The following is a 16,684-nucleotide window of genomic DNA, read 5'->3' as shown; positions in this document are numbered from 1 at the left end:
GGCCACCAGCATAGCTACAATCCAGTCTGAATTTATGTTCCCATCTAGAGACTGACAGTGACTCCGAATTTTTCATTTTAATTCAAATAGTGTAACTAAGCTACCACATGGCTTCATCACCAATGCTGAGTAATATAATGAACCTTAGCTGAGCTTCCTTTAAAAGCTAGAAGGAAAGAAAGACAGACATTTCCAGCCTTTCAAACTGTGTAGGTTCACTATAACTTGCATAGATTAAGTCTGCTTAGACCAATAAATGCTGTTCACGTTGAGAAAAGATTACTAATCCTACAAGGTGTTCAGTACCTCCCAGGGAAAGTTCCAATGTGTTCTATCAGTACCAGCACTCTGCAGGAGGGAAAATGCTTTACTGTGATACTTTTTTTGTAAAAAGTATCTCTGAAGGACGGAACCAACTGCATCACTCAGATGACTTTGAGCAAAGGAGTCAGCAGTGATCACCTACTCCTTAATTTTCAGAAGCTATCCCTCATCCCAGACTACAGCCATACATATGTAGGATATAGTGATTCTGACTGAAGACTGATTTCACTAAGCTTAAATTGTCTCCAGATTCCACAAAAGTTTTCCAGTTATACCCTAAGAGTATGGCTGATCAGAAAATTGTCCCTCCTGAAAATTTCATCTGAAAATCCAATTTGGAAATGCCTCCATGGTGCCCCATTGTTCTCTATAGGCCTAGGTCTCTGACTAGATTACATCTCCCATGGTGCATCATGGCTTTCCCTATTGCTGAGCCATCATAATGCACCCTGGCAGTCCTTGGCCATGATGCATCATGGAAGATGTAGTCCATCTGGGGAACCCAACCCATAGAGGAGAATGGGATCTTTAGGCACCTAAACTACAACTCCCATGAGGCACCACAGTGGTATTCCCCCTATCAAAATTTTTCCATTTTCAGGTGTTTGATGTTGAAAATTTTCTGTTGAAAAACAGTTTAGATTAAAAAATTTTAACCAACTCTGCCTAGAACCCACGTACCTTACACTAATTATTATTACCTTTCTGTAGAAATAATCCCACTGGGGGAAAATAGGACTATTCACAACAAACTACGGTTCTACTCAATCTATGAGTAAGGGTCACAGAATCTGCCCATTGATTTTTTGGTTGGGTATAGAGGGGAAGAGAAGGAAAGGAGACATTGCAGTTGTTTGAGCACAACCAGTACATTCAGTATACACCAAGCTCGCACATGTCTCCCAGGTGTCCACAAAGTGAATACAGTGCCAGTGTTCTAGCAGTTGAGCCTGTTAGCCTTCTACACATAAGATTTCATTCGAGTTTTTATTTCACTTTTTAAATGTGTGCACTGTTCAGCATTTCTGATGTTTTCACTGATCCTGTTAACACACCCATCATAATTAAAATGCTACATGAAATATGTATGTGATCTCTAGTGAAAATAAAAGCTTCCATCACAATGAACCAACTCCTCAAAACAAAAAAAATACAAAACACAAAAACAAGTTGGAAAAATAACTACTGAAAAGGGTGTACAAAAATGATGTGGTAGAATCTTTTAAGGAAGGCTTGAAATATTGAAGTTTTCACAGTTAAATGTCAGTTTTTGCTTATTTCTCTCTCCACCGATAAAATACAAAGAAATGTCATAGCTAAAAATACTAATTTACACAGAGGGAACTTTCAAAACTTATGCTGCACTTGCCGACAATGGGTGGGCAATTTGTTAATAAGAAATTAATATTCTAAAATAAATTATTTTATCTTCCAACTATTAAAAAGGCAGTGACTTCAGGTATCAACAGAAAACAGTAACTGAAGGCTAATCCTGGGTCCTGGCACCTTTGCGTAGGAGCCTCTGAAAGCCACCCAACCAGCAGTCACTGCTCAATACTTACACCCTACTCATGACTCCACCCCACCTGGGCACTGAGGAATGACATTAAAGAGGCAAAGAGTATGCACACGGTTTCCCAAGATAATGGAAGACTGGTTTCTCCAGTTGATTGACAAGGGGGTAAGAGGCTAAGTTCCCTTGTTTCAGCACTGTCCTTGGCTGACAGCTCCAAAAGGAAACAAGGTGGGTGAGGTAGTATCTTCTATTGAAACAAATTCTGTTGGTGAGAGAGACAAGCTTTCGAACCACACAGAGCTCTCCTTCAGGGCTGGGAAAGGCACTCAAGAGTGTGACAGCTAAATGCAAGGTGGAACAGATTGTTTAGCATAAGTAGTTAGCGAATATGCTAAGGGACCATTCAAGGTAAAGTGGCTCGTTGACACCTCTGCAGTCATAGGACAAAAGGAGGCAATTAGTAGCTTATAGATTGTTGTAATAAACCAGAAATCCAGCATCTCTGTTCAGTCCATGATTTTTAGTGTCTAGCAGAGTTAGGAGTTTAAGCTCCCAGGCTTGTCTTTGGAACATGTTGTGGATGAGAACTGAGAGGTCATATATGAAGTGATTGCTGAAATGTGTTCACCCACAGGTGGGAGGGTGGTTTTGTCTTTTATCAGTTTTCTGTGTCAGTTCATTCGAGAGCATAGTGATTGTTTGGTTTCACCCACTCTGAATAGATCTGGGACTGGCACGGCTACAACTACACTGCAGAGCTCCATAAGTAAGCAGCCAGCCAGGAGAAAAAAGACGGAAGACAGGGCCCTCTGAGCCAGAAGAGCCAGCACCCCAGGGCAGTCATGAGAGGAAGAACCCAGTGATCCCCATTCCTAAAGGGGGAAGCAATTAACCCTGTAATAGCTGCATGGGAGTTACTGCAGCTCTGTCATTCCAGCAAAGGTTGAGAAATCAGGAATTCCTGGGCTATTTTTATACAACAAAAAAATGTACTGGTTACCTCCTTGACAATAGGGATCACAGGGGAGTGGAAGTGGCCTGTGTTTATATCAGTGCATTCTCCCTCTAGCCCAGGGGTCTCAAACACACGGCCCGCGGGCCAGGGGTTATTTTCTGTGGCCTGCCAGCTCCCCGTGGCCCCCCTACACCCCCCCAGCATTTACCTAGAGCGGCTCCGGCTTGGCACGCACCTGCCTGCCTGCCCTGCCCCTACGCCACTCCGGGAAGTGGCCGGGACCTGAGGGGAGGGACGGACGGACTGGGGACGGACAGGGGTCTGTGTGTTGCCTTGGCTGCTCCTCCAGGCTGCTTTGGGGGGAGGTACCTGGAGGAGCGGCCAGGGCACCACAGAGACTCCTGTGCCCCGACCCTCCCTCCCCCGCCCCCAGGTCCCAGCCGCTTCCCGGAGCGGCACAGGGGCAGTGTAGGCAGGCAGGGAGCCTGCCCTGCCTCCAGTGCGTGCCGGGTCAAACCCGCCCCCCAAACCCCTCCTGCAGCCGAACACCCATCCTGAGCCCCCTGCTGCACCCCGCACACCTCCTGCACCCCAACCCCCTGCCATGAGCTGCCTGCCGCACCCTGACCCCCTGCCCCACCTTGCACCCCGACCCCCTGAAGCAGCATGCACCCCTCCTGCACCCCAACCCCCTGCCCTAAGCCCCCTGCACCCCTCCTGCACCCCCTGGGGGCAGGGAGGGGGCAGAGTTGGGATGGGGATTTCAGGGAAGGGTGGGAAGAGGCAGGGCAGGGACGGGGTCAGGGCAGCGTGGCGGGGGGGAGGGAGGGTGGTCAGTGGTGCAGCCCTCGGGCCAATGTACAAGTCCTCATGTGGCCCTCGTGGTCATTTGCGTTTGAGACCCCTGCTCTTGCCCCATGTCCCTAACGCTCCACACAGTGGTGCAAGTAGAATTCAGGTCTTACAGGTACACAGCACCGGCTAAAGGGGGAGAGGATGCGTTACCTCCCCACGTGACCCAATCCGCCCTCAACCCGGGGCCATGCACTCTCCCCCTCCTCATGATCCATCCCACGTTACCTGGGCGGGGAGCGCTCCCAGTGGGTGGACAGAGCACAGCTGCTGTGTGGGCTGCTAAGAGAAGAGGGGGCTTGCTCCTGGAACAATAGCCACTTCACAGTCACACCTGCTTTGGGAATTGCCAGCAGAAGAGCTTCAAACCAGCTCCCTCTGACAGCAAAGAATATTTTTTTCAGACACGCTGGCAACTGAGCCCCATACCGGCAGCTCCTCTGGCAGGGCTGTACTGCCCCCAGCCCCTCCCCCGGCCCTTCCACACAGCTGCATTTCCTGAGTCCTGTCCAGGGTCCGTACAGCAGCCCTGCTGGAGGACAGGGCTGGGGGGACAAGGTGGGGGGCAGTACAGCCGTGCCGAAGGCGCTGACGGCCTGAACCACATGGCTCTCCTGGAAACCACGGCGGCGAAAGGAGCAGACCATGGGACCACTGGGCAGCCCTACATTGGCAGCTCCTCCGGCACGGCAGCCCCGCCCCCAGCAGACCCCTGTACAGACCCCAGACCAGAGACGCAGGCACGCAGCTGTGTGGAAGGGCTGGGGGGCACTACAGCCGCGCTGGAGGAGCTCCATGTTGTGCTCCTTTCGCTGCTGTGGTTCCCGGGAGAGCCCCGAGGTTCAGGGCTCTCCCGGGAACTGCAGCGGTGAAAGGAGCAGAACTTGGGGCCACCGAGAGGCCCCATGTCGGCAACTCTTCCAGCACAGCTGTACCACCCCCAGTCCTGTCCTCCAATGGGGCTGCTGTATAGACCCCGGACAGGAGGAGATGTATGCATGCATGCAGCTGGGTGGAACAGCTGGTGACGGTACAAGCATACCAGAGGAGCTGCTGGCCTGGGGCCACCCGGTGGCCCCACGTTCTGCTCCTCCTGTGTCTTTCCGGTACCCCGTATCGGCTATAAATAGCTTAGTGGTATGGTGTACCATATCGCCCTTCTTGCACCACTGGATCCACACCTCATTCCCACAGAGCATAAGTGAATCCACTCCACCCCAGGAGGCATCAGTTCTGAGTCCTCGGGATCCATCAATCCTGTGCACAGCCAGTTTCTGCAATACTAAGGGCCTATCACATCATTTACTGCATGGAAACTGGCCTGAGAAAGTAGTCCTTTGTCATTTCCTGTTAGGCTAGCAACAAATAAATATTTAAGTTGATCAAAACCAAAGAATACTTGAAAATAGAACATTGACATCATCCATCAAAATTAATTAAAACACAAAACCGAAAGGCCAAACACCTCCAAGCTTAGCCATCTACTACAGTGGGCTAGTTCACTGATAAGATTCCACTTGAAATACAGAGCTTGGTTATAGTAACAGAATCTCCAGAGAAATACTGTCACGGGAACAGAGATGGCGAGAAGCTAACCCAAGAACAAAAGGGTTCGAGTGCCTACGCTGGCTTGTCAGCTGAAGACAGAGCAAGAAGCAAACAGCCGTGAGAGGAAACACACTCACCACAAACAGCATTTTTTCCCCTCTTGGAAAATGACAAATGTTAGGAAAAAGCCAGTGGATGAGGTTGTTCAAGCATAAACAATGGATTCATTCAAGAATTAATGACATGATGTCCTATGACTCGTGTACATCACACTGGACAACCCGTGAAGGGTAAAGGGCCCTTTCTTCTCCGTATTTCTTATCTTTGGTGGGCTCTAAGGGTCAAATTTTCAGCAAGTCTCCCTAATTGAACCTGCAGCTGCCTCAGTTTGCATGGCCTCAAACCAGCATTTACACATGAAACTGTGGGTAAGGGCATGTCCAAACATATACTCCTGAAAACTATTAGCACAATTAAGGAACCTTGCTGAAAATTTGTCCTTAAATAAAACTAAGTGTTGTGCAACTTAAACAACTTCTAAGGTAATGGAGGAGAGGGCCTAATTAGCCAATATGTTTGTGTCTCTACATCTGATCAAACGTAAGCAGTTTGGAGGGGGGAGGCAAGTAAGATAGCAATTTTAGGGCTTGATGCAAAGTCCACTGAACTAACTGTCTTTCCATTGACTTCACTGGGTTTTGGATCAGGCCTTGACTAGTTTTTCCCCTGGGAGGTTAGGATTCCAATTTGGTGGTAATTGGTAAAAGGTAATAAATAAAATTTGCTTGGCAGTGCCAATCTATGGGCAGCACGCACATGCATTTTCATTACCAGTACACCATCCAAGTTTTGGTGGCTGATAAGTAGAAGGCTTCAGCCACAAAAAAATGCATGGCGTATTTGCGATGTAGATGCGTGCCCATGCCACACAAGTTTGGGACCACCAAGAAAATCTTATTTATTACCTCAGTCAAACTGGATTCTTAGCCTCCAAGGTGGGAAAAAAAAACAAAAACTAGTGAGGGTCTGTGGCAGCTCTTCGGACTGCCCCAGCTGGTGAATCTGCCCTCTGGCTTACAAGTGTGTTTAAAACCTGTAGAATTATGCATGGGTTAACCCCTCACTTACCACTGACTATAGCCTGACTTGAACCAGAGCCAGGGTGTAATTGTGGCAGAGGTACATGTTGTGTGCTGTACCTGCTATTGCTCAATAAAATGTTAATTCTATAAGTCACACCAGCTTTGTGGGGTGAGGGGAATATAAATATAAACCTGGAGGTGGGTGCAAAGTATAACAAGACAAGGGAGCGAGAAAAGGGAAGGAACTTACTTGATTTTACTGAAGACAATGTCAACATCTGTGATTGTCACATTCTTCCCATCTATCACATGACAGTCCTTACATAATTTTGACCAGTTTTTCCCATGCATTTCTTTTCCTGTGGCTCTGGTATCTCCGTGGATGGCAAATTTTCTAAAAGTCTCTTCTAGAGCACTAAGCTCTGCTGCCATAGCCCCTTCGTGGGAACTGTTGGACTCATAAGATAGCCTTTTGGCTGCTCTCTCTTTTGCTGGATCTGCAGGAGACTTTGGAGGGGTCTTGTTTGCAGGTTTAGTGGACTTTGTTTTGTCAGCCATCGTGCTGCAAAGAGGAGGGGAAAAAAGATCATTGCATTTCCTGCAGTTTAATTTGCATAGTTTACCCTCTTTGTTAGGTTGTCCCTTGAGAACTAGACTTTCCACATGCTACAGTCCATGTTACAATCTGTGAAGGGCACTTATGCTACACAGTTAGTAACTTGGCACTTTCTAGTAGTGTTTATGTACATGGAGACCTAGTGCGGGACAATCCAGGGTGCAAATCTACAGCACGCTAGCTGAACATTAAATGGCAGCATGGACCCTGCTACTGCACACTAAATATTTGAAACAGCAGTACATCAAAACACACTATGGAAATTTTAGTGCCTGGAAGCAAGGTCCACATGGCCAGAGACTCTGGTTAAATTCTTGGACGGTACCCTTCTCTTAGCAAAACTATTATGAGGTAAAAAAATCTGAACTGACCTGCTACAGTATGTTGGATTCAACACCTGCAGGAAGTAGCACTAGAAAAGCATGTTCCTATTCCAGGTGACGCCATTCAGATTTGATTTCATCTGGTCCATCTGTTTTACTTTCTTTCACTCACAGTCTGATATCAGGGGTGCTAAAACAATTTTTATAGTGGGGGTGCTGAAGGTGGAAACCATGTATCTGGGTTGTTATTACTACTTCAACCCAGGGGGTGAGACAGCACCCACAGTACCCCTACTTCCAGCACCTATGTCTGATATGCCCTTCTGGAGAAATTTTAGCACGCTGCTAGTTAGCGTAACAGCTGTTTGCAGGCAGCATCAAGAAGAAGCAACAATACAAAAAAGCAGTACAATTTCTTACAATTAGAATCCTCCAGCATTGATTTATCCAGAGCACTCATTAGTGGAAAGGGGAAAATACACAACTCCAATCCAGTCCAACCCTCTCTGGATATGGGCGGAAAACTCTGTACTAACTGTGTGTTTGCTTCTGAAATGGGTAAGAGACCACATCCTTTTAACACAGTTTAGTTAGTTTGTGTAGAGAATACCACATGTGCCCAAGTGTGCGTTTTACTTCTGAATTACGTGCAAAATTCTTTTTGTTTGATTCCCAGTGCTCACATGTGACAGCAATGAATATGATATCATGCCTAGATTAGATTTTGGCTCAGTTTCTGCCTCCCCTCAGGCCAGTCACCAAATTATCTGATGTAACCTCAGAGGACTCAGACATACCCATATTTCTCCTTTTCCTACTCAGCCTGGGTCCTGCACTCTGGAACCGCAGCTGACCATAAGCTATTTGTTGTGCAACACCTGCTGATCTATTTGGGGCATTTTCCAGGATAGAACCTGGGTCCCAAGGACATACCCTTAACCTGCCCCAATACCCACCAGATGCATAGCAGAAACCAGGCTGTATTCAATCTTGTAGCGTGGGTACAGGTTGTAACAACATGCAACTAAAGACTGTACCACTGGAATTCACACTCTCAATAAGGCACATAAATTTCATGTGGCCAATGATTAGCATCTCCCACTCTTAGGCAGAAGAGGGGAGAAAACAGAAGGACAAAGTTTAGTACTGGAACAGTAAATTTCCTTTTTTCTAGTATTTGAGATTTGTTGTGTAAACTATAATAACGTAATTGTCATTTGAATTTTCTACCTTAACTCATTCTTAAAGTTACTTCCCAGACAAAAATCTTTAAGAAATCACTATATTATTTCACATTTACCAGCAGGACAATACATTTTCAGAATCTATACTCTTAATAAAGCACCTAGGTTAGTTCTACACAACTCTCAAGACCATCACAGGTTTTTCCAGACATCATATTGGCTCCCTTAAAAAAATCATACACAATTATTGCATATATCTTTACCTATTTTCAACAGAGTGCATTCTCTCTGTCGGAGTCTTATTGAGAGCTGAGAGAGCAATCTATTGTGAAGTAGGAGGTTATAATGAACTTCTTGAAGCTAGAATTTTGCAGCCCTACACTATAGGCAATCTTGTAACAAAGACTACTACAACAAAGGGAGCTTTGTATTGCCATTACATAATAAACTTGCACCACATAATGTGTCCATAAGGGATATTGCTCAGACTGTGAAGCGGCAGTGTATAATATTAAAGGTTTAAATAAAGACTCAGAGAGCCAAATAAATTACATTAAAAAAGGAGAGGTCTTCATACTAATAAGAACATAAGAACGGCCACAATGAGTCAGACCAAAGGTCCATCTAGCCAAGTATCCTGTCTTCTGACAATGGCCAATGCCAGGTGCCCTAGAGGGAATGAACAGAACAGGTAATCATCAGGTGATCCATCCCGTTGTCCATTCCCAGCTTCTGGCAAACAAAGGCTAGGGACACCATCCGTGTCCATCCTGGCTAATAGCTATTGATGGACCTATCCTCCATGAATTTATCTGATTATTTTTTGAAACCTGTTACATTCTTGGCCTTCACAACGTCATCTGGCAAAGAGTTCCACAGGTTGAGTGGGTGTTGTGTGGTAAAAAAAAACACTTCCTTTTGTTTGTTTTAAACCTGCTGCCTATTAGTTTCATTTGGTGACCCCTAGTTCTTGTGTTATGAGAAGGAGTAAACAACACTATTTACTTTCTCACACCAGTCATGATTTTATAGACCTCTATCATATCCCCCAGTAGTCATCTCTTTTCCAAGCTGAAAATTCCCAGTCTTATTAATCTCTCCTCATATGGCAGCTGTTCCATACCCCTAGTCATTTTTGTTGTCCTTTTCTGAACCTTTTCCAATTCCAATATATCTTTTTTGAGATGGGGTGACCACATCTGCATGCATACCATGGATTTATATAGAGGTAATATGATATTTTCCGTCTTATCTATCCCTTTCTTAAGGCTTTCCAACATTCTGTTCGCTTTTTTGACTGTCGCTGCACATTGAGTGGATGTTTTCAGAGACCTATCCACAATGACCCCAAGATCTCTTTCTTGAGTGGTAACAGCTAATTTAGACCCCATCATTTTATATGTATAGTTGGGATTATGTTTTCCAATGTGCATTACTTTGCATTTATCAACATTGAATTTCCACCTGTCATTTTGTTGCTCAGTCATCCAGTTTTGAGAGATCCTTTAGTAGCTCTTTGCAGTCAACCTGGGACTTCACTATCCTGAGTAGTTTTGTATCATTTGCAAATTTTGCCACCTCACTGTTTACCCCTTTTTCCAGATCATTTATGAATATGTTGAATAGGTCTGGCCCCAGTACAGACCCCTTGGAGACACCACTATTTCACAGAATATCAGGGTTGGAAGGGACCTCAGGAGGTCATCTAGTCCAACCCCCTGCTCAAAACAGGACCAATCCCCAATTAAATCATCCCAGCCAGGGCTTTGTCATGCCTGACCTTAAAAACTTCTAAGGAAGGAGATTCTACCACCTCCCTAGGTAACGCATTCCAGTGTTTCACCACCCTCCTAGGGAGGAAGTTTTTCCTAATATCCAACCTAAACCTCCCCCACTGCAACTTGAGACCATTACTCGTTCTCCTGTCATCTTCTACCACTGAGAATAGTCTAGAACCATCCTCTTTGGAACCACCCTTCAGGTAGTTGAAAGCAGCTATCAAATCCCCCCTCATTCTTCTCTTCTGCAGACTAAACAATCCCAGTTCCCTCAGCCTCTCCTCATAAGTCATGTGTTCCAGACCCCTAATCATTTTTGTTGCCCTTCGCTGGACTCTCTCCAATTTGTCCACATCCTTCTTGTAGTGTGGGGCCCAAAACTGGACACAGTACTCTAGATGAGGCCTCACCAATGTCGAATAGAGGGGAACGGTCACGTCCCTTGATCTGCTGGCTATGCCCCTACTTATACAGCCCAAAATGCCATTGGCCTTCTTGGCAACAAGGGCACACTGTTGACTCATATTCAGCTTCTCGTCCACTGTCACCCCTAGGTCCTTTTCCGCAGAACTGCTGCCTAGCCATTCGGTCCCTAGTCTGTAGCGGTGCATTGGATTCTTCCGTCCTAAGTGCAGGACCCTGCACTTATCCTTGTTGAACCTCATCAGATTTCTTTTGGCCCAATCCTCCAATTTGTCTAGGTCCTTCTGTATCCTATCCCTACCTGCCACCGTATCTACCACTCCTCCTACTTTAGTATCATCCGCAAATTTGCTGAGAGTGCAATCCACACCATCCTCCAGATCATTTATGAAGATATCGAACAAAACCGGCCCCAGGACCGACCCTTGGGGCACTCCACTTGATACCGGCTGCCATCTAGACATGGAGCCATTGATCACTACCCGTTGAGCCCGACAATCTAGCCAACTTTCTACCCACCTTATAGTGCATTCATCCAGCCCATACCTCTTTAACTTGCTGACAAGAATACTGTGGGAGACCGTGTCAAAAGCTTTGCTAAAATCAAGAAACAATACATCCACTGCTTTCCCTTCATCCACAGGACCAGTAATCTCATCATAGAAGGCGATTAGATTAGTCAGGCATGACCTTCCCTTGGGGGTGAATCCATGCTGACTGTTCCTGATCACTTTCCTCTCCTCTAAGTGCTTCAGGATTGATTCCTTGAGGACCTGCTCCATGATTTTTCTGGGGACTGAGGTGAGGCTGACTGGCCTGTAGTTCCCAGGATCCTCCTCCTTCCCTTTTTTAAAGATGGGCACTACATTAGCCTTTTTCCAGTCGTCCGGGACTTCCCCCGATCGCCATGAGTTTTCAAAGATAATGGTCAATGGCTCTGCAATCACAGCCGCCAACTCCTTTAGCACTCTCGGATGCAACGCATCCGGCCCCATGGACTTGTGCACGTCCAGCTTTTCTAAATAGTCCCGAACCACTTCTTTCTCCACAGAGAGCTGGTCATCTCCTCCCCATGCTGTGTTGTCCAGCGCCACAGTCTGGGAGCTGACCTTGTTCGTGAAGACAGAGGCAAAAAAAGCACTGAGTACATTAGCTTTTTCCACATCCTCTGTCACTAGGTTGCATCCCTCATTCAGTAAGGGGCCCACACTTTCCTTGGCTTTCTTCTTGTTGCCAACATACCTGAAGAAACCCTTCTTGTTACTCTTAACATCTCTCACTAGCTGCAGCTCCAGGTGTGATTTGGCCCTTCTGATTTCATTCCTACATGCCCGAGCAACATTTTTATACTCTTCCCTGGTCATTTGTCCAATCTTCCACTTCTTGTAAGGTCTCTCCATTCTGAAAACTGACCATTTATTCCTACCCTTTGTTTTCTATCTTTTAGTTTTTATTACATTTTTTGGTATTTTTTCTACATTTTCAAATATATTGATTTCAATTACAACACAGAATACAAAGTGCACAGTGCTCACTTTATATTTTTTTATTATAAATATTTGCACTGTAAAAATGATAATAGTTTTTTTCAATTCACCTCATACAAGTACTGTAGTGCAATATCTTTATCATGAAAGTACAACTTAAAAAAAGTCGATTTTTTGTTACATAACTGCACCCAAAAACAAAACAATGTAAAACTTTAGAGCCTACAAGTCCACGCAGTCATAATTCATATTTAGCCAATTGCTAGGACAAACATGTTTGTTTACATTTACAGGAAATAATGCTGTCTGCTTTTTATTTAGAATGTCACCTGAAAAATGAGAATAGGCGTTTGCATGGCACTTCTGTAGCCGGCGTTGCAAGGTATTTACGTCAGATATGTTAAACATTCATATGTCCCTCATGCTTCAACCACCATTCCAGAGGACATGTGTCCATACTGATGACGACGCATTCTGCTCAATAACGATCCAAAGCAGTGCAGTCCAATGCATGTTCATTATCATCATCTGAGTCAGATGCCACCAGCAGAAGGTTGATTTTCTTTTGTGGTAGTTTGGGATCTGCAGTTTCTGCATCAGAGTGTTACTCTTTTAAGACTTCTGAAAGCATGTTCCACACCTCGTCCCTCTCAGATTTTGGAAAGCACTTCAGATTCTTAAACCTTGGGTCAAGTGCTATAGCTATCTTTAGAAATTTCACATTGGTACCTTCTTTGTGTATTGTCAAACCTGAGGTGAAAGTATTCTAAAAACGAACAACATGTGCTGGGTCATCAAATATACGGCAGACTGCGGCTAAAAAATAGAACAGGGACATACAATTCTCCCCCAACGAGTTCAGTCACAAATTAGCGCATATTTTTAAATGAGTGTCATTATCTCTCGTAAATGTAAACAAACTTGTCTGTCTTAGCAATTAGCTGAACAAGAAATAGGACTGCGTGGACTTTCTAAGCTCTCAAGTTTTACATTGTTTTGTTTTTGAGTGCAGTTATTTTTTGTACTTAATTCTACATTTGTAAGTTCAACTTTCATTATAAAGAGATTACACTACAGTACTTGTAGGAGGTTAATTGAAATACTGCTTGTGTTTCTTTTTTACAGAGCAAATATTTGTAATCAAAAATATATCTAAAGTGAGCACTGTAATTGAAATCATATTTGAAAAAGTGGGAAACATCCAAAAATATTTAAATAAATGGTGTTCTATTATTGTTTAACAGTGAGAGTAATCGCAATTAATTTTTTTTAATCGCTTGATAGCCCTATCTATAATTTATCTGTACAAATCCTTGGTTACACTAGGAAGCTTAGCAAAAAAGAATACCTTGTATCTTGTTTAGGAAAAACACTGATTCATCATCAACTGAAGCTACATCCTTCCAGGCAATACAAATAAAATACTTCAGTAAGCTTTCAAGGACAAATGTTCACAAACCCCTTGAAAACAAAAATTAAGAGACTTAATCAGGCACAGAATAGCAAAACATGAAAGCTAAGAAACTAACTCCATTAATTTTACATTATTTCCCATTAATCAAAAACAGAATTTCAATTTAACTTATCAAAAACTATGTAACCCAGCACAATCATGGGAACGAGATTTATATTCCAAAGTGAATATGGACTAGTTGTATATTTTTTAAAAGTCAAGCATGGTTATGAATTTAGGACGGGGTGGGCAAACTTTTTGGCCCTAGGGCCACATTGGGGTTGTGAAACTTTATGGAGGGCCGGGTAGGGAAGGCTGTGCCTCCCCAAAACAGCCTGGACCCCACCCCCTATCTGTCCCCTCCCACTTCCCACCACCTGATTGCCCCCCTCAGAACCTCCAACCCATCCAACCCTCACCTGCTCCTTGTCCCCTGACCGCCCCCTCCCAGGACCCCTGCCCCTATCCAAACCCCCTGCTCCCAGTCCCCCGACTGCCCCGACCGCTATCCACACCCCCGCCCCCTGACTGCCCCCCAGGACCCCATCCCCTATCCAACCCCCCTGTTCCCCATCCCCTAACTGCCCCCCCAAGAACCTCTCCCCTATCCAACCACCTCCTAACAGGCCCCCCTGCTCCCACACCTATCAAACCACCCCCCCGCTCCTGACTGCCCCAATCCCTATTCATACCCCCACCCTCTGACTGCCCCCGGGACCCCACCCCATATCCAACCCCCCCTGCTCCTTGTCCCCTGACTGCCCTGACCCTATCCATGCCCCCACCCCCTATCCAACCCCCTGCTCCCCGTCCCCTGACCACCACCCCTGAACCTCCACCCCATCCAACTGCACCCTGCTTGCTGACTGCCCCCCCGGGATCCCCTGCCCCTTATCCAACCCCTCCCCGCCCCTTACCACACTGCTCAGAGCGGCAGGAGCTCACAGCCACACCACCGCCCTGCCTGGCGGGAGCGGTGGGCCAGACTGCCAGTGACACAGCGTGCTGAGTCTGCAGGGAAGGGGCCGGGGGTAGCTTCCCCATCCGGGAGCTCAGGGGCTGGGCAGGACGGTCCCGCGGGCCACTGTAGTTTGCCCATCTCTGATTTAGGATTAACTAAAAAGGATTTTGATTCTCCTTTACATTCTAAGCAGCAGAAAAGGAAAACAAAAACACCAGCTTCTGTGCAATTTTAAGGGAAGAAGAACTTGAGAGCACTGTATATTTAAAAACCTGAACATTAAAAAGTCAAGAAATTCTAAATAAAGGTTGAATTAAATACACACATACAAAATATGAAAATATATAATTAAGGTTACCCAAACAACTGTAATTTTGCTTTTCTTCCCTCAACACCACCCAAAAAGCCTACTGAACTATGGGGGGGGGGGGGGGAGAGAGAGAGAGAGAGAGAGAGAGAGTGTGTCATCTAAAACTTATAAACTCTACAGAGCCAGCCTGAGCACTTTTTAGCAGGCCTGAGAACCAATGTTTTGCCACCACTCTCTTTCCCCCACCCCACCCAAACATCAGTCCACCATGTTCACACTACTACACAACAAAGATGGCCTTAGGATATTTTTGTCCCTTCTTGGGTGTGTTTGGGTTTTTTTGCGAGGGGTGTGGGGGGGGCAGGGCCGGCTCTACAGTTTTTGCCGCCCCAAGCACTGAAAAAAAAAAAAAAAAACTGCTGCCACGGACGGCAAAGGGGAGAAGCCGCTGTCAATTTGCCTCCGCGGCCGGCGGAACATAGAAGCTGCCGCCAAACTGCCGCCCCGGCCAGCACCACTGAGGGGCTGCCGCCGAATTGCCACCACCACAGAAACACTGCCGCCCCAAGTACCTGCTTGGAACGCTGGTGCCTGGAGCCGGCCTGGGGTGGTGGTGGGGGGGGGGATGATGACAGGGAGGAGAGGAAACAAGGTTAGTTTTTGGGATGCACCACAAATGTAACAGACTCATGTTCATAAAAACCATTATGTGCATTTAGGTCTCTGCTCCTTTAAGCCTCCCATTGCTGGATATCATCTCTGTGCTGAAGCCTTTGCACAGCTGCCAACATTTTAAAAAAGCTTTGTGAAATAACTGTTCAAATGAACTGGGGTTCCAGGATGCCTTTGGCCCAAACAACTGGAGGATTGTGTGTGCAGCCCAGTGAATCGTACATATACTGTGCTTTATAAATACTATTTCATTCTCACAAACTACAAACTGTTGTTCCCCCTTCCAGTTTGAGGTAGGTAAACATTATTGGCCATTATAGAGATGGAAAAAGTAAGCTGTAAAAGTTAAATGATTTGACCAAGGCCACAGAAAGATTCAGGTTTGAACTAGGATTATAATGTGGACGTCCTTTATTTACAGTTCCATGCCTAGTCCACTAGATCACGTTCCCTCCCATGTTACTGAACTGCCTTTCCTTGTGGTCACAGATTGCCCAGATTAGTCACTGCAGAGGTGCCAACTCAGCTGCAAGCAACCAGCCCAGAGCATAGTTATCCAAGTACCATCAATGGAAGCTGCATAATGATCTGGAATCCTCCCAAAAATGCAGGAACCTACAGCTAACATGTCCGTGCATCCCAACTGCCAGTGCTGGGTAGCCTTAGAAGACGCACGAATACCCTGTGATCTTTAGGACACAAACTTTCAGCCCTAGTGATCAGTTTACAATGATTTGCATCTGTTTATTTTGCTAGAAAGAGGGCTGTACACTTATGGCTAGAGCCCTGGGATGTTTTAAATGAAAGCAGAGATTGTCTTTTCTATTTACCAACCCTCAAATATGGAAGACCTGTGGGTTTCACTGGCTTTAAATTTCCTGTGGGGTTTATAATTTCAGTAGTTTATAAACTCTACAGAAACATCTGTGGGTCTTGCATGTTTTAAAGCAGTTACTGCAGACGGTGTCCAGCCCAGCCCCTTGTGACCTGCTGCACCAAGGCCCTGACATTGCTTCGGAAGCAGCAGAGCAAGTCAGTATATTTTGTGTAAAAGAGGCACGAGCCAGCATGAAGCATTCGGAACATTGATGTTTCTAGTGTAAGTATTGTTCTTTCTCCCACCCCACACAGAACTAGACAAAGGTATCACTCCTCACCAATGGCAGCCTATTAACTCAAATGTAAGATATCTACACCAAA

General features: G+C 45.6%; 1 protein-coding gene across 5 annotated transcripts in view; it reads right to left on the bottom strand.

Annotated features, from left to right (window-relative positions):
* The window catches only part of TPPP (tubulin polymerization promoting protein), a 120,884-nt gene that overhangs the window by 83,111 nt on the left and 21,089 nt on the right, over positions 1-16,684 (bottom strand). For 4 of the 5 annotated variants that reach the window (XM_075125521.1, XM_075125525.1, XM_075125523.1 and 1 more), the window contains exon 2: positions 6,528-6,839. In XM_075125521.1, the coding sequence (XP_074981622.1) occupies positions 6,528-6,839 (312 nt within the window). Of the gene's footprint in view, positions 1-6,527; positions 6,840-13,436; positions 13,550-16,684 lie in introns of all 5 variants that reach the window. The other variant, XM_075125522.1, reaches the window with a different exon arrangement.

Source organism: Caretta caretta, chromosome 2, assembly GCF_965140235.1.
Source record: "Caretta caretta isolate rCarCar2 chromosome 2, rCarCar1.hap1, whole genome shotgun sequence".
NCBI classification, from domain to species: domain Eukaryota; kingdom Metazoa; phylum Chordata; order Testudines; family Cheloniidae; genus Caretta; species Caretta caretta.
The sequence above is the reverse complement of the archived record's forward strand: the minus strand, read 5'-3'. Positions and strand labels throughout refer to the sequence as shown.